Source organism: Periplaneta americana, chromosome 8, assembly GCF_040183065.1.
Source record: "Periplaneta americana isolate PAMFEO1 chromosome 8, P.americana_PAMFEO1_priV1, whole genome shotgun sequence".
Classification (NCBI taxonomy): Eukaryota; Metazoa; Arthropoda; class Insecta; order Blattodea; family Blattidae; genus Periplaneta; species Periplaneta americana.
Genome location: NC_091124.1, coordinates 151744448 through 151767703, shown reverse-complemented (window position 1 = coordinate 151767703; position 23256 = coordinate 151744448). Strand labels below are relative to the sequence as shown.

Genomic DNA, 23256 nt, shown 5'->3' with positions numbered 1-23256 from the left:
ATTAGACCTCATTTAATTGAGTGGAATCCAATCAGAAAACAAGGCTAATACATAGGCCTATTTTATTCGAACATTATTTGCATCAATATACTTAAAATTGAATAAAATCAATTCTTGATCACTGAGTTAAAGCACACACTGCCGAATTGAGATTTCCACTTTTTCTTCCAACAAGAAACAATCACGAGCAACACAATCATTGGAGTTTGTTGCCATACCACTTTTCATACAAAAATGGTTAACATGTAATGACACTGAACCGATACAGGACTGTCTGCAACCGCAGTTCTTGCTAGTGATCGCTAAAATGTAATTCAGCGTCATAATTCAAGTACCGGTAATTGGCTTGTTATTTTGTTGTAACTTGTACGTCATTTTACTTGTGTTCATTCAACGTTTATTTCGAATGTGATCACTTCATTTACTTCATCACGAGATATTCTGACATCAACATGATGAAATCTCGGCGATCTATTTGAGTATCACTTAAGTACCGAAAAACTACACTGTCGAACACTTCATACAAAAATATTTCTTTCTTTATTAATACACTTTTAGTTGTTAACATGTGTGGCCTCTTTCAAACAAACACCTTTCCAGAGTTCCGTGAGTTTCTCCTGGTGTTATCTTGTGATTGTGGAGACATACTTTTACATGAAGCGCAAAATGTCATCTTGCATTTTCAAATTAAAAACATGAAATATAAAAAAAAATCTTACATTTAGTTACTTTTGTACAGAAATTGTAGAGAAATTATAGATAAAGCACAAAGTTTTCCACCTAGAAAATTTAGAACTATGTAACTTAAGTCATTTTAAACATGAATGTTATAAATTATTTATTCAGAGCGAGAAACAAGTATGAAATCAGCAGATTAGAAGAACAGAACAAGGTATTACAGTTCATACTGTTTTGCGAAGAAGAGGTTATAAGAAAGAAATGAAGTAAATAGATTTACGGTATTGGAAAATTTTTAGAACGACGAAAATATAGTTACAATTGATCTAAACTAACAGGGGAAACCTTAACGGAGAATAGCAGTAACAGTACAGAGCATTCGCCAGAAAACAGGTTTCGCTCAGGAATATATCATCAACCTTGTACCGATAAAAATCGAACGCAATTGCCGATGAAACAGTGTGCACATTTCCTCTGGATCAAGAGTGGGGAAGTTTTGTGTTGTGTAGTATTGGAAATAACAAGGCTAAAAGTACGTCAATGTTACAGTATTAGTACACAGCTGACTTCCATTCAATCAGGTCAGTTTAGTTCGTGGCAATGCAGTGCACATTAGAACAGCGATGTGATACGAATTTTGCGAATAAATCATACATCAATTATTATTACATAAAATAAATATTATTTAATCATCAAAATCAGGCAAGTATAGAGACTGAAACTATCTGCCTTCGTTCTACAAATAATTCTGGCATCTTCTCACGAAATCACTCAGCACACTTTGCAATTTGAGAAATGCAGATGATATGAATGATATGATTTTAAATTTATTTCCAGGGTATGTGAATTTATTGTATGCATTCTACTTATGAAGCAATTTTGACGGTTTTAGCTTCAATTATTTAACACAGAAATGTAAGATAATACCTGTTTCCTGTAAAAGACGAAGAAATGATTGTTTAGGGAATTTTGTACGCTATAGGCCTACACAGCATCTTGGAAAATTCTGTCAACGCTATTATCAGTATTTCTTCTTATTATTTTTTTAGTAATTCCTGCCTCGCTAAATGTATCCATTCGCCAAGTAATGGGTCATTTTGGGACTTTGAACGTTAGTACCAGAGAACCTTTCTTAAAAACTCTTAAAACCACGGGCTAACACTGTTGATGCTTGTGAATAAATTGTACATTTTTCGTGTAATATGAAGAGATGAAACAATTCCTTCGTAAACACGATACTAGCGTTTGACTCGGGTATTGCACATGACGTCAGAGGGAAGGGGTTTAGAATTGTTTTCTGTACAGTCTGATCACAGCAACAGTGCTGAACTGTGGTGCTACGTGTCCAGTGCGGTAGTAAGTGAGCGAGTCGATTTCTATCCTGTAGTGCAGTGTTATTGTCATTACTTTATACAGGGACATTTTTTTTTTTTTACTATCATTTTTAATATTAACCTGGCTATACCTTTAGAGAACCGGAAAGACGATTGCTACCCCCTTCTACGACTGTAGTTCGATGATACTGGCGTAAAACACAAACAAATCACTCTACTAGATATAGGAGGGAAGAAAAGTAGCTCATCCATTTACGTAAACTAGGAAATATCGCGATTTTGAGTTCTATAATTTTCATTAGGTTTTTGTTTAATCTGTACTGTATTAAGAATAAGTGTTTTTACTCACGAACTGAGTTAGCCATGCGAACGTATTCATTATGCAATGTATATTATACTGTCTACAGCACATTAGCGTACAATATAGAGAATGAAGTTAAATTGAAAAATAATCATAATATGGATATTTAAACACATTTTTGAAAATGGTGGCTGTTCATTTCGATACAGGCTTCAGTTCTTTTGTGCATATTATCGCACTATAGACTATTGCATCTAATTCCAATTTCCAGTTTCGTCCTTCGTACTAGTAACTCATGTTGAAATAATTTTGTACCTAGCCTATAAAAGAGTACTTTACGTACTGTAAATTCAATCTTCACTTCTGCCCTAGCCGCACAGATAAAATTACTCAGACATGCTATCCACTGTCCGTCCAAGTGGTTATGCCGCAGGATCGTAAAAAGGAGGGAAATCACATGACAGTTAATTACTTAAGTTATTTTAAACAGTTGTATTATATTACGTAAACGTCCAATTCCTAACAGAAATTAATGTTTTCAGAAAAGAGCTAAGACAGCCCAGCCAATAGCCTTTACAGAGGGGCAAACAGAAGCAGGTGGAGGAAATAGGGGTGCGACGTAGGCAAACGGACAGTACCTGTGCGAAAATATGATTCAATATTGAAAGCTCTTTCGTCACTGGAAAACGCGAACATATTTCTGGAACGTACTATACTCACTAACTCAGTGCTGTTTACTATATGCGGTCTTGGATCTGTGTGTAGAGGACAGTTGGAACTTCATTAGTACAAGGGGTGGGAGTGAAGTACATTCAAAAACTCAGGTACAATAAAAATTAAAGTAAAAATAAAATGATGTCTCTGTATATTAAGTCATTCTAATACTGTATATGTAGACTTTAGTTGAATTTTACACGCAATAGAGGACTACCAAGAGTAGCAACTTTACATTGGTTATATTAACTTCAAATGTTCTCAACAGGTAGTGAGCAACGAGCCACCGGCGTGGCTCAGTCGGTTAAGGCGTTTGCCTGCCGGTCTCAAGGTGCGCTCGGGCGCGGGTTCGATTCCCGCTTGGGCTGATTACCTGGTTGGGTTTTTTCCGAGGTTTTCCCCAACCGTAAGGTGAATACCAAGTAATCAATGGCGGATCCTCGGCCTCATCTCGGCAAATATCATCTCGCTATCACCAATCTTATCGGCGCTAAATAACTTAGTAATTGATACAGCGTCGTTAAATAACCAACTAAAATAAAAAATGTGCGCAATGTGTATGTTCCATCGAAGTATACTTTGTATGTCTGAAACCTGCTCTTGTTCACATCTGACCGCTGTGCAGAGTTCAGAGACACCCACACCGTATGGTTGAAGCGTAGGCAACCTCGTGTCCATGGAAGGAGAGGTTTCATCATTAGACTAATATGACACTTAAATTTTGTTAAATTTACTCTGATTAAATGCGAATACACATACACAAGACTGTACAAACTCAAGTGCTTGTTCATTCCTTATATGCACTATCATGGTGCTTATTGTGACAATGTCAAGGGCGCAAGCCGCTATGTTATGTCCAAACTTTGTTAGCTCTATATTAATAGAAATAACCTTAGGCCTATTAGTAAAATAAGTAATTTTGCTATTATTGTTATTATTATTATTATTATTATTATTATTATTATTAGTAGTAGTAGTAGTAGTAGTAGTAATAGTAGCAGTAGTAGTAGTAGTAATAGTAGTAGTAGTAGTAGTAATCATAGTAGTAGGAGTAGTAGTAGTAGTAATAGTAGTAGTAGTTATAATAGTAGTAGGAGTAGTAGTAGTAAAAGAAGTTGCACAATAAGAATAATGAATTTAATATGGAAAAATCTCCTTGTTTAATGTGTTAAAATATAGCATTTTGGGCAAATAGGTTTTTAAAATACTTAAAAAAAATGATTATATTATATCTGGATATGTAGGATTGCTTACGAAAGAAACGAAATCAAGAATAAACTCTTCTCTAAGCCGAGCGTTGCAAAAATAAATAGGCAAAAAACTTATGGATAAAGAATTTCAGAAATGAAGATGTCTTGAAAAAAGAAAAGATCTTTTTAAATCTGAAAAAAAGAGGTCAAACATACCGGTGCAATACAACCCTGAAACAATGAAAAATGAAATATAATTGTGGGATAATTTTCATTGTATGGATGAATAAATGAAGAAAAAAATCAGTTTGTAATTGTTATGTAAATGTACAGCATATTTGAAAGTATTTAATGGAAATGTGGGTTTACTAAATTTTCAACGTCATATAATAAACATCATATATATTTTTAACTGCAAAATGGCATTTTCCGCTTCTCTGCACTGCAACGCTTAGATCGGCGTCTCCTCTTGGGCGGCATTGTCCTGATCTTTCTGCAGGCAAGGCTCCGATGCTTCCGCGAGGCCGTTGTGCTGCTCTGGCGTTGTCTTCTTGGGTGCCCTGATGAGCGCCTTGGACCACGTCTTGGCACTGGAGGACGGCTTCACCATGACGATCATGTCCGACACCTCGTCGCTACCCCACTTGAGTCCCTTCTCCCCTCCCTGTGGCGAGTTTTGCAGAATGTTGTGTGTCGTCTTCTCCACCATGTTGTTGGGCACATCGCTGTTCTTCGAGTACCTGCTGATCGACCGCAGGCGCCGTACTTCTCCGTGGTTGTTGATGGATCTACGGAAAACGAAAGCATTACAATTTATTTATACATACTTCACAATATGAAGCTCAGTCGGTCAGAGATTGCATCAAGTCTACTAGAGTCGACGGAAATTCGGAAGGCGGTTGTCTGCTAGCGTTTGCGTCGAGAGAGACAGATAGAGAGAGCAAAGCAGCGTACAACATTGCCACATCGTATTTCACGAGCACGTGCAATACAAATAGCGCAGGAGAGAATTTAAATATTCTCAAAAGACAATAATGACTTTAGCCGTTGATTACTGTAAGCATGACACCAAACAAACCCTCTTTCCTTCACTAACAATATTCTTTGCACAGTTCTGAATCCCACATCACATGCTTCTGCAATCGTTTCTTGTATGTTGGCAACGTTGCTTCCAGCGTCAAGATGGCCGGCAGCGTTCTGCTCGTTAACGTTTTTAAAATAATTATACACATTAAACACTATTTTCCGCGCCTGCTTGTGTAATACTTGTCTTTTTACAGCCTCTTCTTCCATTTATTTACCTTTCATACACACAGTAAATGTTAGTTTTACTTATTCAATGTATTGAAACACTCGCACGTGAACAAACGAACTCGGGAAGTGCTTGTTATAGACTGATTCTGATTGGTTCTACTGTACAAGCTTGTGACGTCACATACCAGAAATGCTACGGCGCATATAGAAGCTAACCGCCTTCCGAAATGCCGTCTAGTCTAGCCAGTTTTGAGTTCATTATTTTAAAGTATAATCTTCCGTTACCGGTACTCGAATTTATTCTCTCTGTAGGCTACTGCTTTCTACAATTTTTTCGCAACAGCTGGTTTGCCCTCTCAAACAGCCGAAGTCCTCACTAGACCTACAGTGAGAATCTTTTAACATTACCGGTTAGCAAGTCGGCCGATTACCTGTGCGAATTCCTCGTAATTGCCGGCATATTCTTTCATAAACCCACGGCGCCACAACACTTCATCAACATTCCCCTACATTCTCCTCCGTAAAGGTAGGACTACTACACATTAAATTAATTAATTAATTCTGTACTCCCCCTTCTTACAGAAGGCATTGAAAGTATTGCCCATTTTGAGTGATGCACAATCTGCATTTTCTTCTCCCTCTGTTACAAAGGAGAGCCTGAAGACTTATATCGCAACCTGAGGCTTATTGTGCTGACCTCCTTAGAAGGGATGATTGATTAAATTGCGCAGGATCGCATTCTGTAACTTGATTCACTGTTTGATGTCATCTATCGATTTAATCACAGAGTACCCGATTCGACGGAGTTCCCGAAGAACGCCTCTCCGTCCCCATGAGAGTTTTGTAGCCTGTTCAGATGTCATCTGTATGCAAGTCACGTTACTACATCCTGCCTCATTCTATATTGACTTGAAGATCGCGTTACTGTAGGTATCGTGATTCATTATTTGGTGCCATCTATAGATTCAGCTACACATGTCCGCGATGAACATCTTTTCGCTCCTTGAAAGTTTTGCAGCCTCCTCAGATAGACACCATCTGCATGCAAATCGCGTTATTACATCCTGCTGCATTCTCGATCGACCTAAAACTATTGGAAGATGATAGATGAGGTTGAATTTAATGAAGCGAAATAAGTCCGAGGTTCAACGCTGAAAGTTATCCAGCAATTCTACTTCATTTGGTTGAGGGAGAAAACCTTGAAAAACCCCCAACCAGGATCTGAACCCGAGCCCACACATTTCACAGTAAGATATGTTAACTGTTACTACTCAGCGATGGATTCTACATCTCCTTAAGAATCTATCATTTACACGCGTCAGTTCCTCTGCACTAGCAGACCTAATATCTCTTCGAATGTTTCCTTTCAGTTCATCTAGAATTAGTTGCATACACTTTACTTTACTTTGGCTGTTAGGGAATTTACATCTAAATATTTGCCTTGTTCTACGCACGATTTATTGCACTTTATGTACGTCTTCAAAATGTATAAGCGATGACGCAGTGAATACCTAACCATTGCACAACAAAAACACACTGCTTCACTGCCCCCCGAATGAAGTGTGACACACGACTGATTTGCTCACAATTTGATATAGAAACTACGTCGTAACTTTACGGAAGGGAATGTAGAGGAATGCCGATGAAGTGTTGTGGCGCTACGAGTTCACGGAAGAATTTGTCGTCGGATGCGAAGGGTCTCGCCGGTAAGCGGTCGACTTGCAAAGTGATAGTTTTGAAAGATTCTCACGTATTTGTTGGGCGAACAGTACTGAATCAAACTGTCTGCTTTGTAGGTATAAGTATGCAGGAATGAAAGATGTTGACCGAAGCTGCCTTACTTGATTTGGAAAAAGACGAAAGAGAGGGAGAAATATGTCGTTCTATTCCTTAATAGATCTCGCTGTGTACCTAGGTCTAGAAAAACAGGCAACTCTGTCGTCTCCAAATCAGCCTCTTCTGCACGACGACGCCAGACGGGAAATGTTATAAAGTGGTAATGAAATGGAGCTCGGACGAATAATTTTAATATCTAATGCGGAGAAACGGAAGAACCACAGAGAAAAATCCTAAATGCGACCTTGCCCGACATTAATAGTACTTATAACTGTGACAGGTTAGCTGGCATAGCAACTTACCACCTTGCAAAATTTCCATAAAAACTACATGGTGCATATTTGTCCATGTACGTGCTGTTCGCCCAACAAATGAAGAGATCTATTGAGAGATAGAACGACATATTTCTTCCTCTCTTTCGTCATTTTCCAAATCAAGTAAGGCAGCTTCGGTCAACATCTTTCATTCCTGCAAACTTATACCTACAAAGCAGACAGTTTGATTATTAACTCAAACTTTTACAGTTCTTGGAATGCATAAATGATTCTCCCATTCACTCAATTAAGTTGAAGAGGAATAAAGGCAAGTACCTTCCGGCATTATAAAAGTCTTACAAGCAAACATTCTGATGAGGGCTGATAAAAACATTATTTTTTTTTCTTTCACCATGTTAATAATGTCAAAAGAACTGCTTACACAAATTTTGGCCACTCGACCGCAATTACTATGGCCGTAAAATAATTTCGTCAGGGGCCGTTAACAGAAAGAAAACACAATTTCATTGGAAAAATTTATAGGAACAGACACGGCTATTTTTCAACATATTCCCCACCGAAATTGAGACATTTGTCATGTCATGAGATCGACAGAGAGGTGCAAACGGCTGTCAAACGCTGGTTTCGATCCCAGGCGGCTGACTTCTGCGACACAAGGATACAAAAATTGATCCCATGGTGTGACAAATGTCTCAATTCCAATGTGGGATATACTAACAAATAACTCAACTATTGCAGTATCTAATTCAATAAATCTTTCCATGCAATTTTGCTTTTTTCTGTTAACGGCCCCACGGTAAATAAATTTCTGGACGGCCTCGTAATTGCAGTCGAGTGGCCAAAATTTATATAAGCACTTCTTTTGACGTTATTAATATGGTGGAAGAAAAAAATTTAACTTTTATATCTGTCCCCATCAGAATGTTTGCTTATTAGCCATATTGTTTGGCTTACTGATATTTAAGCACTGATATAATATTAATCATATTTTTAATATTTTTAGTAGGTTATTTTACTACGCTGTATTAACATCTCAGGTTATTTAGCGTCTGAATGAAACGAATGTGATAATACCGGTGTCCAGCACCGATAGTTACCCAGCATTTGCTCAAATTGGGTTGAGGAAAATAATAATAATAATAATAATAATAATAATATTATTATTATTATTATTAACTTATTATTATATTATTAACTTATATTATGATTATTATGATTATTACGCTGTATCTTATTCTCACAACACAATTATCCATCGATAGCATTACTTCGGACTAACAAAAAGTATTACTAATAATAATAATAATAATAATAATAATAATAATAATAATAATTTGTACCTTATTTTCACAACACAACGCAGACGCTATATAACCTAAGATGTTGATAAAGCGTCGTAAAATAACCTCGTACTAAAATAAATAAATTTTCACAACACAACTATCCACCAAAAGCACTACTTCGGTTTCACAAACAGTATACAGTACAAAGTACCTAACATCTATGACAACACGGCCGAAAATATCGAGTCCGGCAATGCAATGTGACTGTTTTCAGAATGCAGCTATTTGTAACGTTTTTGTATGGGAAAGGAAGCGTTGTTTTCTTTTTTATTGATTTATTTTACGACGTCTTGTGAAGTATATTGTTGTCTGTGTGAACTTCAAGTTATGCAACTCCTACTATTATTTTATTGAAAAAAAAAAGACAAATTATTGCGTTTAAAAGCTGTCTGTAAACCCTGTTTCCTGGATTCAACATTTCATGACTTCGAGTTTTCGATTGACCGTCTCGATCTCCTGATCTGATGGCACCCCTATGATCCGAATACTACCTATGGAGGTACTTAAAAATCAAAGTGTATCGTAATAGGCCGCGCATAGCCTATGAAACTAGAGCGCCAGCAACTATATTGCGTTCGTAGTTCGGCCGGACCTGACTGGCGTGTCAGCGGTAGCTACAGCGCTACTCTAGCGGCAGGCGCGCCAATCTTCACCCAGTCCAAGGCCTCGGTCGAGCTACGAACGCGCTGTATATTTATTTTGCGCCCTTGAACGAAAATCGATAAATATCTGAACAATGATGTACTGTTAAGTTATTTCAATAAATAAGTATCGACTTCACCATAGGCGGAGTTGTGGGAGGGCATGGGGGAGGGGGCACTGCCCACCCCAAACTTGTCTCAACTCTTTTTTTTTCTATTAACGTTAGAAAATATTGAATTCAAAAGATCCTTTTGCTTTTGTTTATGATTAAGTTTCTATGCTTAAATTGATGAATTAATGTCTTCAGATCATGTTGGACTATAACATTTATTTTAAATTTTGAATGTTTAAGAGCTGCTATATCTTATGGAAACATTGTAATGTTCCTTTTTCAACAGCCTGTACTCATGTGTTAGATGTCTGCAAGTGTCCAGGCCGCCACTTAGATGTATAAACATTGCACAACAATGCAGAGAAAAGAAAGGTGATCCCGGTATAATATGTAAACTTAAAGACGAGATTAAATAAAACAGAGTTTACATTTCATAAGATATCTTCAGGAAGGTATACTTCATATAAAAAGTTCCTGTTAACATTGTTACATAGTGTTATTGATATATGCATGTGTTTCTGTACGAGAGAGAAAAAGAGGGAGATTGTTTTAATTTATGCCCTATTATAATAATTTGTAGCAGACCTATAGTTCAATCCCTATACAACTCGGTCCGAAAAATCGCGGATATGGATGTAACACTGTAAGAAACATGCCCCTGAAAATATCTTTATTAAATGATCATATTCCTATATACTGTACCACGGTCAAGCTATAACGGGGGGAGAAGGTAAATGATGTCCTCCATAACCCTGTTATAGGGGATTATATGGTTTTGCTTTGCCCCCCCCCCACCCCCAAGGAAACGGTTCTCTCTCCGCTATGGACTTCACTGTGTTAACATTATGAATATTTGGTGTTGTGTTACCTGATTGACTAGTTTCGATATTGCTTGCATCATTCTCTGAATCTTAATAGTCATTGAAAGTAGTCGGGTAACATTGGACCAAAAATTTATGTCAACACAGTGAAGTCGTTATTTATTTATTGAAATAACAGCAATACATCAGTGATTCTGATTATATAAGTGTTGAAAAGAGTGTATTCAAGAACGAAGAATTAACTATTGTAGTTTAAAATTGGTAGGCAAAATATAGAGGTAATTTAAAGAATGTAATTGTAATAAGTATAGATTGATAAATTTTAATAGTATTGTACTGCTATTTTTTCCTGAATAAGTGCTTTCTTATAATTTTACTGTGTCCTACAAGAAGGCTATGAAAATCTTCACATTACATTACCGTACCCTACAGAATATCGGTGCGGTGAAGAGGAAGGCCTCGTCAAGGTGTATATTTTCTCAAGTCCAGTAATATTTATAAAGAATTTTCGTTTGAAAGAAGCCATCTGTACGTACCTGCATCGCTCCAGATCTGAGTTGACGTACACAACAGTGGTGTCTCTGAAAGTTGACGCCTCCCGGTTGGCGCCATCTCCCGAGCGGCAGCACAGAGTCTTTCGGAAGGCCAGCCGGTACTTGGCGGACATCACGTTGTAGAGCACCGGGTTCACTGTGCACGAGAAGAAGTAGAAGCAGCCAGTGATGTAGTAGGCCAGCTCGTTGATGTATTGGAATGTCATCTCTGGCAGTCTCTTGCCGTAGATGTAGAATAGACGCTGCATGTGAAACGGCGCCCAGCAGAGAAAGAAAGCCACCACCACCGCCGCTACAAATCATAATACAACGTTAGTTCTTGTCCATGTCCACGAATTAATAATGGATTCATTAGGCTTATAGACTATCTTCTATAATACGAGTGCTGATAGTTTTCCAGTAATTTTATTGAGATTAACAGAACTTATTTGCTGTCATGATAATTATTTCCATACCTGAGGTCGAGAAATAATTTTATTATCTAATGATAGAAAACATGAGTTTAAAAAGCGAAATTAAATTGTCTGAGGATAACTATTATCACGAATTGTATTCAGTAAGATAATCCAAACGCGAACAATTCTGAACAACTAAACATTTGTGGTTATAATAGGTTTGTTCGTACAGCAAATCTGGGATGGTTTGAGAACTGCAAACTGTTCCAACCACACCTATTGCGCATGTTCGAACCATCTGTGATTTTAGCTGTACGAACAAATTTTCAAACTGGTTGAAACCACTGCCGTCTAGATAAGTGTTTGAATTTACGACAGCAGAATAAATTAAATAAATATTGTGATAATTAAAATTGTTGAGAGAGATTCTCTGCTACATGGTGGGTTACACGGAAATAATAAATTCGCTGTTATGTTGAAAATAAGTTTCATTTTTGGGCTTGTCTCTTTCATAAAATATTTCCAGCAAGCCTAACTCATCCCCACTGGATATATATTTTATATCGTTATCACTAGAAGTGTTTGAATTAGACATCTGAAAAAAAAATATTACAGGTATAAATTAGCCCTACTTCTAATTTAAAACACTTCCGGAAAATAATTTTATTACAATTAATCTGAAAACGACTTGAAAATAATACCGCGCAAGTATTTACATGCCGTTATTTCATAATGGGTGCAAGAGACATCTCTTTTTTATGCACTTATTTATATATCTGCTCTTGTACCATCAATAAAAAACATGTTTTTAATTATTTTCAATTTCCGCAGTTTTGCTACATAAGTACTATTTACGCGGTATCCTGAAGTACAGCGTTATTTTAATTGACACAGTCATTGTACGTAAGTATGCTACTTACGCAGTGTTCTGAAGTATAGCGTTAATCTTTATCACGAGCATACTCATAATTTCAAACTGTGGATTTTGTTTTAGAAGTGAACTAAAATAAAAACATTAACTTTGTCTACGCTATATATTTTATAAATTAAATAAACATAGCTTGACATGACATATGCAGAGAATTAAATGTTAGAGTTATACTTACTTACAAATGGCTTTTAAGGAACCCGAAGGTTCATTGCCGCCCTCACATAAGCCCGCCAGCGGTCCCTATCCTGTGCAAGATTAATCCAGTCTCTATCATCATACCCCACCTCCCTCAAATCCATTTTAATATTATCCTCCCATCTACGTCTCGGCCTCCCTAAAGGTCTTTTTCCCTCCGGTCTCCCAACTAACACTCTATATGCATTTCTGGATTCGCCCATACGTGCTACATGCCCTGCCCATCTCAAACGTCTGGATTTAATGTTCCTAATTATGTCAGGTGAAGAATACAATGCGTGCAGTTCTGTGTTGTGTAACTTTCTCCATTCTCCTGTAACTTCATCCCGCTTAGCCCCAAATATTTTCCTAAGCACCTTATTCTCAAACACCCTGAACCTATGTTCCTCTCTCAGAGTGAGAGTCCAAGTTTCACAACCATACAGAACAACCGGTAATGTAACTGTTTTATAAATTCTAACTTTCAGATTTTTGGACAGCAGACTGTTTTGTGGTCGTGCCAGAGAATCAGTCCTATTCCGAGGCTTATTATATGTTAGAGTTATTGAATAAAAATAATAGCACGCTTATAACTTATGCGGTAAAACGTTAGAATAATGCGCTTATTTATATAGTAAATTACCTTCCTGAAAAATGGCAATTATACGAAGACAACAATACTAAAATACACTAAAATTGATTATTTATTTTGGTCATACTTGTATAGGTTATGTTGTAAATAACGTGCAGAAAACAATGGAAAAAAATATCTTAATACGCACAATCAATTCAAACTGTTTGTGACAATTTGACATTCTGTACGAACGCGTGACTATTAGTCAGAAACAGTTTGAGTTTGAAGTTTGCTGTGCGAACAGTAAAATCCACGTGCGCATGATCGAAACTGCTCAAACCAGTTTGGAACTGCTGTGCGAACAAACTTAATAATAAGATACAGTAAAACAGTCGAATCGAAGCAGAGATAATATGAATAAAAGGCTCCTTGGAATAAAAACAACTGAACGTTTGAGGTTATAACAACACTTTATTCTGAACTCTTTTATCATTGCTTATCTATAATTTTTAACATGTTTAATTTCATTGTAAACATTTTTACTTATATTAGTCAATTGTGAAATTATTGTAATTAAATTATTATTGCTGCACGTTGAGACTGCGAGTTTCACGTAATTGCTTGATTGCTAATACATCGAAACAGAGACGATACAAATAAAACAAATGAACGTAGGAGGAAAAACTATCGCTTATTAATTTTCAGCAGCATACTTTTAACTATCAATGTAATTCGATTCTCATTGGTCAATCTAGCGTAAAGGAGCTCGTTCTTTGGCTGAGATACGTTCGCGTGGGATTATCATAATAATTCGTAAATTCGTTACAGCATTCGAGAACTAAGAGACTTATTCTAAAATCATTGGGATCCAATAGTAGACTGGTCTGCTGACAGCTCTTCACCAAGGGCACGAAAGTTTGTATTAAACAGATGCTATAATACTGTCTAGCTATTTACTACGGCGTACAGTGCCATTTTAAACTACTGTATACTGTATAAGAGCAAGCAACCAGGCCGCGTATCAGAAACGAAAATCGCTCCGCGCGAGAAACAAGAATCAAAACTTTCTACAGAAAATGAGCTAAAACATATTTTTTTATTAATACATTGACAACAGTTCTCACCAACTTCTTATCTTTTGCTGAAAATGTCCTTTGTAGAGACCAGATCTTAGCTACTACTCTTTGAAGATAAGTGAGTACGGAGTTTGTGCATTGAGCCAAATGAAGGGTACACGGGAATAATGATCAAGGTCCATTTTAGAAATTTACAATTCATTTTTCTATATCAATATGCCTGGTAAATTATTAATAAGTATTTAATGAATTTCAATCTTAAGGCATATAAACTTTTAACGAGTAATCTTATAACAATAATAATTATCTGCGTCTCTATATAATAACTTGTCTATATTTGCATTTATTATTATCTCTTAATCTCTATTTTCAGGCGAAACAATTACAAAACACACAACATCAACTACGAAAACTATCTTGAACTTACGACAATTCCCAGCCATGATTACTCTAAATATTTTATTATCTTCATTATAAAATTTTAACTTTGGCTAATTTAATCACTGTATATCAACTGTAAAGTAGTCATCAACGTAAAACAACATCCACTGAAATGCCAACGGCCTCTCTAAGCGAAATAGTTACAAAACACAAGAACATTAACTACGCATACTATCTTGTAACTTACGACAACTTTCAGCCATGATTACTTTAAATATTTTATTATCATCATTTTAAATTTTCACATTGACAAATTTTAAACATTGTATATTAATTGTAACATGAGCTATATGTATAAAATAAAACATTCGTCCAGTCGAAGTTCAAATTCAAAGATTATCTCAATATTCATCCTGTTTCATGTTATATCTACATAAAGCTCATGAATTTCATGTACCATATATATTGTTCTCTATTTTCCTTGTTATTTGCATAATATGTTATCATAGGTCCAGATAATATGTTTTGTTATATCTGAAGATGCCCTAAACGGCGAAAACGTTCATATATTGTTATTAAATAGCAAATAAACATTTGCAAGTTTATATGCCTTAAGATTGAAATTCATTAAATACTTATTAACCATTTTAGAAAGTTTCGAGAAAAACGAATTTTAAAGTTTAAGCGCTTAATACTTAGTTATGTGTGTATTTAATAGAAATTGGCGTAGTGGAATGTCAAGAATGATGATTTCTTATTACTGGCTAGACCACATGATAGTACTTTCTTTCCACTATAAGATAGCATTAACTCAATTTCGATTTTTGATGGACCTTGATCGTTTTTCCCGTGTACCCTTCAAATGACTTGACGAAGAATGATTTCAAGAGTAGGGCTGTGTTGTGTATTACAAACATAGTCTTTGCTACAAACTTTTAACTAAAATGTTACTGTTTCACAGACATTGCTCTTAATGAAATGTTTAAGCTTATATTACAACAATCTCTGACGTAAAATTTTAACTTTACTGTATCAGAGACATTACACTAAACATGTTTAAGCTTAAGCCTATATTACAATAATCTTTGATGAAACAGTTTAACTTAAAATGTTAATTGTGACATAGGCACCGCTCTTAATGCAATGTTTAAGCCCATATACAATAATCTTTGTTGTAAAATTTTAACTTAAAACACCGGTACAACTGTAACACAGGTATACTGGCCTAAATGTAATGTTTAAGCCTATATTACAATAATCTTTACTGTAAAATTTAACTTAAAATACCGTTACTACTCTAACATAGGTAATGCCCTTTTAAAGTACTTGTCTTTAACTTTGTCGAAAGGAATGTTGATATGCACCATCATTTCGTACAGATCTATGTAATTCGTCCGCTGGCACTGAGTTACTAGTTGAAGGTAGATCGTCAGAGTCATATCAATTTCAAATGATTTATAGGTATGATTTTTAATTACAGTGGTGTTGTAAATACCATCTTTTAGAACAGATTATGTTAGTCTTACATAAAAAGACCACCGGGGAAGAACGAGGTAAGTCACTTTTATTACAATTTTCAGGAGAGCAATTTTAAAGTTTGAAATCCAATAACTCAAATTTGTTAATGATATATTTGTGAAAATTTATATATATATATATATATATATATATATATATATATATATATATATATATATATATATATATATATTCTAAATGAAATAAACTGGAAAATTTCAAGTCTTATAATCGCACCATTGTTGAGAAATAAAAATATGAGCATTGTTGTGCTTCTCTGTACACGGGAAGAATGAGGTAAATACATAAATGAAATCCAATATCCTTTCTGTAAATCTTAAATTATATATTACATCTTAATATTACTACATTTCAATATCCTTCATTCTTTCGTTTTTAATAATGTTGGTTACCTTTTTTTATAAATGCAACATTAATGAAATTTTCTAAAATTAACAGTATACATAAAATTAGTCTAAGAAATTTTTATTACGTTTCAACCCGCTGTCCTTCAAACTTATTAATTTGGTCTTCAGTATTCACAAAATTTAGATAATGAAACATTATTTTTCAACCTACTGTATGTACTTCAAACATAATAATTTATGTCTTCATTGGAAGGAGAGACTAATACTGTTGAGTCTCAGATTATACAAATCTCTTGAGATTTTGAAGACCATTATATTATCTTTCGAAATAGGTAGCAGATCTGAGATTGAAAGAAAGCCATAAAAATTAGATTCTTTTATAAAATTAATAATAGGCCTACTTCTTACACTGATGACACTGGAATGTTTTCAGTTACCTAAGTCTTTTTATGCGAACTTTATATTGGAAAGAAGAGTCACGCAAATTAGCTTCATCTTCACATCTCTTTTAATGGGTAACATAGTTATTAACCCTGTAAGATAAGAACTTTGTCCATCCCACGATTACAATAAGTTGAAATCCTTTATTGAAGTAAATCTTTCATCTTCAGTAATCACTCTGTAACCTTTTACACCTGTAATTTTCATCTGGTTCATGGCTCTGTGCTCTTAATTTCTTGTTTACATTCTCTATTCTTCCGTATGATTTCCTCTTTCTCCTTAAGTGTGTCGATATTTTGCCTTCTGACTCTCATAAACTAATGTTTAAAACAAAATTAGGTTGACGGAGTTCCACATAATTATAGCATTATCAACAACGATATTCTGTTAAGAGAATTGCCAACAGTGCTACTAGTTCATTGCTGCAGGTGCACACCATAATAACTAATAACACGTCGTTACAGAATCCATTGTATTGACTTACCTCATCCTTCTTAGGTTCTAATATGACTTACCCCATTCTTTTCCTGTACACTGTTTTCTTAATGTCAATTTTACAAATGACTAATCTCATTTTCAACATGTACTTGCTATGGAACGATGAATTAGGCCTTGGATAACACAATGAACGCAATATCTCAATTTCGCAGAAAAGGTGACTTACCTCGTTTTTCCCTGTGGTCTTCGTCAATTATGTCGCAACTTACACAGACTTACTGTCTTCCGAATTCCCCCACCCACTTCTGTACTTTCGAACACTTGTTTCAGGCACTTTTATTTCAACTAGTAGTGCATAATATCATAATATTGCTAACTTGAAGTATACTGTACTTGTTTAGGTGTAAGGAACTTGTTTAGTCCGCCGCTGTGGAATAATGGTTAGCACGTCTGACCGTGAAACGAACGAGCCTGGATTTAAATCCTGGTTGGGACAAGTTACCTGGTTGGGTTCTTTTCCCGAGGTTTTCCCTCAACCAATTGAACCAGAATTGCTGAGTAACTTTCGGTGTTGGACCGGACTCATTTCGTCATCATTAATTCACCTATCATCATCATCATCATCATCATCATCATCATCATCATCATCATCCATACAATAGTCGGCCTGGTTGGCGCAGTTGGTGTAGCGCTAGCCTCCTATGCCCGAGGTTGCGGTTTTGATCTCGGGGCAGGTCGATGGTAGGCTACTTAAATGTGCTTAAATGCGAGAGGCTCATGTCAGTAGATTTACAGGCATGTAAAGAACTCCTGCGAGACAAAATTCCTGCACACGGGTGACGCTGATATAACCTCGGTAGATGCAAGCGTCGTTAAATAAAACATAGCATTTTCTTCCATACAATAGCCCGGGTTAAGTTCACTTGTGGCGTGATGTACTTGTACAAGAGAGCGGCCGTTCGGCTACCTAATTATTCACAGAATAGGAGTGAAAGCACAATAAGCCTCAGGCTGCAGTGCAAACCTTCGGGTACTTCTTCCGTACAAGAGAGAGAGAGAGAGAGAGAGAGAGAGAGAGAGAGAGAGAGACAGACAGAGTTTTTGCAAATAAAGATTTCAGGTATAACTCCCTGTAAAGTTGATTTGAATCATTTCGAGGGAAAAATTGTTCCGGAGCCGGGTATCAAACCCGGGACCTTTGGTTTAACGTACCAACGCTCTACCACTGAGCTACCCGGGAACTCTAACCGACACCGATCCAATTTTTCCCTCTATATCCACAGACCTCAAAGTGGGCTGACAACCGTCAAGCAACCAACTTCGAGTGCACACTAACTCCGTGTGACTTAAATTGTGGTTTTCTGTTAACGAACAGTGACGTGTATTATGCAAATCAAGATTTCAGGTATAACTCCCTGTAAAGTTGATTTGAATAATTTCGAAGGAAAAATTGTTCCGGAGCCGGGTATCGAACCCGGGACCTTTGGTTTAACGTACCAACGCTCTACCACTGAGCTACCCGGGAACTCTAACCGACACAGATCCAATTTTTCCCTCTATATCCACAGACCTCAAAGTGGGCTGACAACCGTCAAGCAACCAACTTCGAGTGCACACTAACTCCGTGTGACTTAAATTGTGGTTTTCTGTTAACGAACAGTGACGTGTATTATGCAAATCAAGATTTCAGGTATAACTCCCTGTAAAGTTGATTTGAATAATTTCGAGGGAAAAATTGTTCCGGAGCCGGGTATCGAACCCGGGACCTTTGGTTTAACGTACCAACGCTCTACCACTGAGCTACCCGGGAACTCTAACCGACACCGATCCAATTTTTCCCTCTATATCCACAGACCTCAAAGTGGGCTGACAACCGTCAAGCAACCAACTTCGAGTGCACACTAACTCCGTGTGACTTAAATTGTGGTTTTCTGTTAACGAACAGTGACGTGTATTATGCAAATCAAGATTTCAGGAATAACTCCCTGTAAAGTTAATTTGAATAATTTCGAGGGAAAAATTGTTCCGGGGCCGGGTATCGAACCCGGGATCTTTGGTTAAACGTACCAACGCTCTCCCTCTGAGCTACCCGGGAACTCTACCCGACACCGATCCAATTTTTCCCTCTATATCCACAGACCTCAAGCAACCAACATTAGAGTGCACACTAACTCCGTGTGACTTAAATTGTGCACAATTTAAGTCACACGGAGTTAGTGTGCACTCGAAGTTGGTTGCTTGACGGTTGTCAGCCCACTTTGAGGTCTGTGGATATAGAGGGAAAAATTGGATCGGTGTCGGTTAGAGTTCCCGGGTAGCTCAGTGGTAGAGCGTTGGTACGTTAAACCAAAGGTCCCGGGTTCGATACCCGGCTCCGGAATAATTTTTACCTCGAAATTATTCGAGAGAGTTTTTGTTAGCAGGGTGTTTGCTGAAGGACACGTGACTTAATGTATACCCCTTGCCTATATGTAGGTATACAGTAAATGATCTTCCAGCAAATGTTCGGGTTTGTTTTAAGTGAACAATCCTAAGACTGGTTGAAACCTCATATGTGACACCAATAATACATCATATATGATGAAAACAACATCGAAACTAGTAAATCAGGTAACATAACACCAGAATTCATAATGTTAACACAGTGAAGTAATTATTTATTCAAATAACTTAACAGTTCATCATTGATTTTATTGTTTGTTCTGGAGGCTCGGCTCGGGATTTTGTGGAGTGAGGGTGATTGTGTATATTGGTGGAATGATTATGATAATGGTGAGCGGAAACGGGAGAATACCAAGAAAAACTCTCACGCTCGCTTTGTACATCACAAATTCCTTTATGACCCAGACAGGTCTCGAACTCGGTTCGCCATGGCAGAAAGTCTAACCACTCCGTCATGGACGAGTCAAAATTTAGTTCGAATGTATATGAAGTAGTTTTTGTGGACTACATGAGAAATTTCCTTCATAATATTGGCTTTAGTTCTTCTACAATGTCAAACTCATACAATAGCCATACACGTCATAATTTAGATTTTCCGGACCACTGATGTAGTTTAGGGATTAGCGAACGAGACTAGTGCCCCGATATCACTAATCTCGTACCATCGATACTAGATAATAATTGTGTAATTCATACTGAGTTGTTAAACAACAGATTAAATGTTCTCGACATACACAAATAACACGATATGAGATTGTAAAAGGGATTTTCAGTGTCATGCAACTTCTCTCCTATTAGCTCACGATGTCGTCTTTACTAGAGTTGGGTCGATTCGTGAACGAATCGTTCATTCGAACGACTAATAATAAAGAATCGTAAGAATCGATTCGTGGTATCAACGAATCGTCGTTCAAAAGAATCGTAACGAATCGTCGTTCAAAAGAATCGTAACGAATCGTCATTCAAAAGAATATTAAGGAATCGGCATGGTATCGTAACCCACGATTCTATTCGTTGTTTGATGTAACCTGTCAACGGACATTTCCGAACCGTGCCGAATGCTCCCGAGTGAGAGTGAAATCAAAATATGTACTGCATTTGTTAAGTATGGAAAATAATGAACACAAACCTGAAATTTGCATAGTTAAATAGAGATGTAATGCAAAAAATGTACTTCATAATAAGGTTCAGTTGATAAATTATAATTTAGAGACATTATCTTGGGTAATTTTGTAGACTAATGGAGGTAATACTGAATGGTTCCAGCCAATGAGAAAGAGACAATCCAATGTCTCGCCTCTTATGCCATCTATGAGAGAGATGTAGAACGTTTTTGTTCTACGCGTGGTTTGCAAAGGAAAGTGTCTTGCGACGATTCAAAAGAATAGTTGGAATCGCAGACTGGGAAGAATCGTGAACTCGTTGACGATTCAAAAGAATAGTTGGAATCGCAGACTGAGAAGAATCGTGAACGAATCGTTAGAATCGATTCGTAATGTGTGATTGAATCGTTGGAATCGACTTCTGAAAAAGAATCGTGTTGCCCAACTCTAGTCTTTACCGTTTCATTGTCTGAAATAGACCAGCTGGTTTTTGTTTGAATTACAATTCTGTATGTAGTGATGCTGTTCGAAACGACAATATCGAGTTGTATGAAAGCCTCAGTTTCCACAATAGTATCACTGTTATAACGCGTTTCGTACTTTATAAACATATCCATCTGATTGTGAGGAGCTAAGCAACATGTTTTTCACACTCGAGTGACACAAAACATTGTTTACCTGAATTGGAAACGCACGTGGCAAAACAACACATTGATTTTTCTTACTGTTTATGATGCATGTATACCTATTTTATTACCCAAATGTATGCCGAATCATGTTTCGTGGGTGGAACACGGGTCGTTGCCGATACGCGACCTGCTGGCAGAGTATTGCGTAGTTTACAAACGGCCCTACAGTAAAGAAGTCATTCACAATAAACATACCAAACCATATAATGATGTACAATGAAATTACTCAAATTATCGAAATTTAATATTGCAATAGACAGACAAACAGAGATAGATAGATAGATAGATAGATAGATAGATAGATAGATAGATAGATAGATAGATAGATAGATAGATAGATAGATAGATAGATAGATAGATAGATAGATAGATAGATAGATAGATAGATAGACGGACCGACAGACAGACAGACAGATAGATAGATAGGCAGACAGCTAGATAGATACTTTATTAAGCTGAGGACATTACAAATAATGCATAGCAACGTCAATAAGAAAAATAAAAACATTATAAATTAATTCGGAATATGTATTATATGAACTTTCTTGTGTTAAATTTCATCGTACCTGATTTACATGTATGGGTCATCCTTAGAGTTCTGAGGATGACCCATAATAAGTCGAAACATGTAAACCAGGTACGATGAAATTTAACACAAGAAAGTTCATATAATACATATTCCGAAGTGATACAGTGTTAAAAGTTGTGTAATCAAGATGTATAAAAATTAATATTACAAAATTCATCAAGACTATATAAAGGGTTTAAAATCAATTATGTCTTGAGCATGCGTTTAAAAGGATTGATGGGTAATTCCCTTACATGAATAGGTAAACTATTAAAAAGTTTGACTGATACTGTTTCAAAACTATTTTGAGTAATATTGAATTTGTTTTTACTAAGAAAAATTTTTGAACAATTTCGTATTGGATAATTATGTAAATTAAATCCAAAAATGTATTTCGACAAATTATTCTTAATATAAATAAGGCAACTCAAGCCATATAATGACGTCAATGTTAATACACTAAGCTTGGAAAATAATGATCTACAATGGATAGGAGGAGAAACACCACAGATAATCCTCATAGCTCTCTTCTGCAAAATAAAAAGTTTTTAGACGAATTATGATTACCCCAAAGCAGAAAACCATAACTAAGATGGCTGTGTATATAAGCATAATAGGACAGCATAGCATAGACAGACAGACAGACAGACAGACAGACAGACAGACAGACAGACAGACAGATAGATAGATAGATAGATAGATAGATAGATAGATAGATAGATAGATAGATAGATAGATAGATAGATAGATAGATAGATAGATAGATAGATAGATAGATAGATAGATAGATAGATAGATGAGGAAACAGACGAACGGATCGGCAGACAGACAGAAACATTAAACCGGATTATACGTTTGAGAAGAGATAACATAAAATTGTTGTAACATGAGAACTGATGCTAATTTTTAGTAATCTGTAAATATATTTTAGAAGAATGAGAGTTTTTTTTTTTTGTCACATTGGATCTCAACGTACCACTATTGGGTGATAGTATAGCCTGGTGCCATTCAAGTGTAATAAATGCATTACAACATAATCGAGAAAACAGTTTGAAAAAACGAGGCAAAGCAGAGTCCCCCCCCCCCCGAGATTCTGGTACACAC

General features: G+C 36.3%; 1 protein-coding gene across 1 annotated transcript in view; it reads right to left on the bottom strand.

Annotated features, from left to right (window-relative positions):
* Window positions 1-47: 47 nt before the first annotated feature.
* The window catches only part of LOC138704254 (neuropeptides capa receptor-like), a 116811-nt gene continuing 93602 nt past the window's right edge, over window positions 48-23256 (bottom strand). Inside the window, exons 4-5 of the mRNA XM_069832128.1 lie at window positions 11037-11346; window positions 48-5005 (exon numbers count right to left, since the gene is read on the bottom strand). Coding sequence (XP_069688229.1) covers window positions 4669-5005; window positions 11037-11346 — 647 coding nt within the window. The 3' untranslated portion in view covers window positions 48-4668. The remainder of the gene's footprint in view (window positions 5006-11036; window positions 11347-23256) is intronic.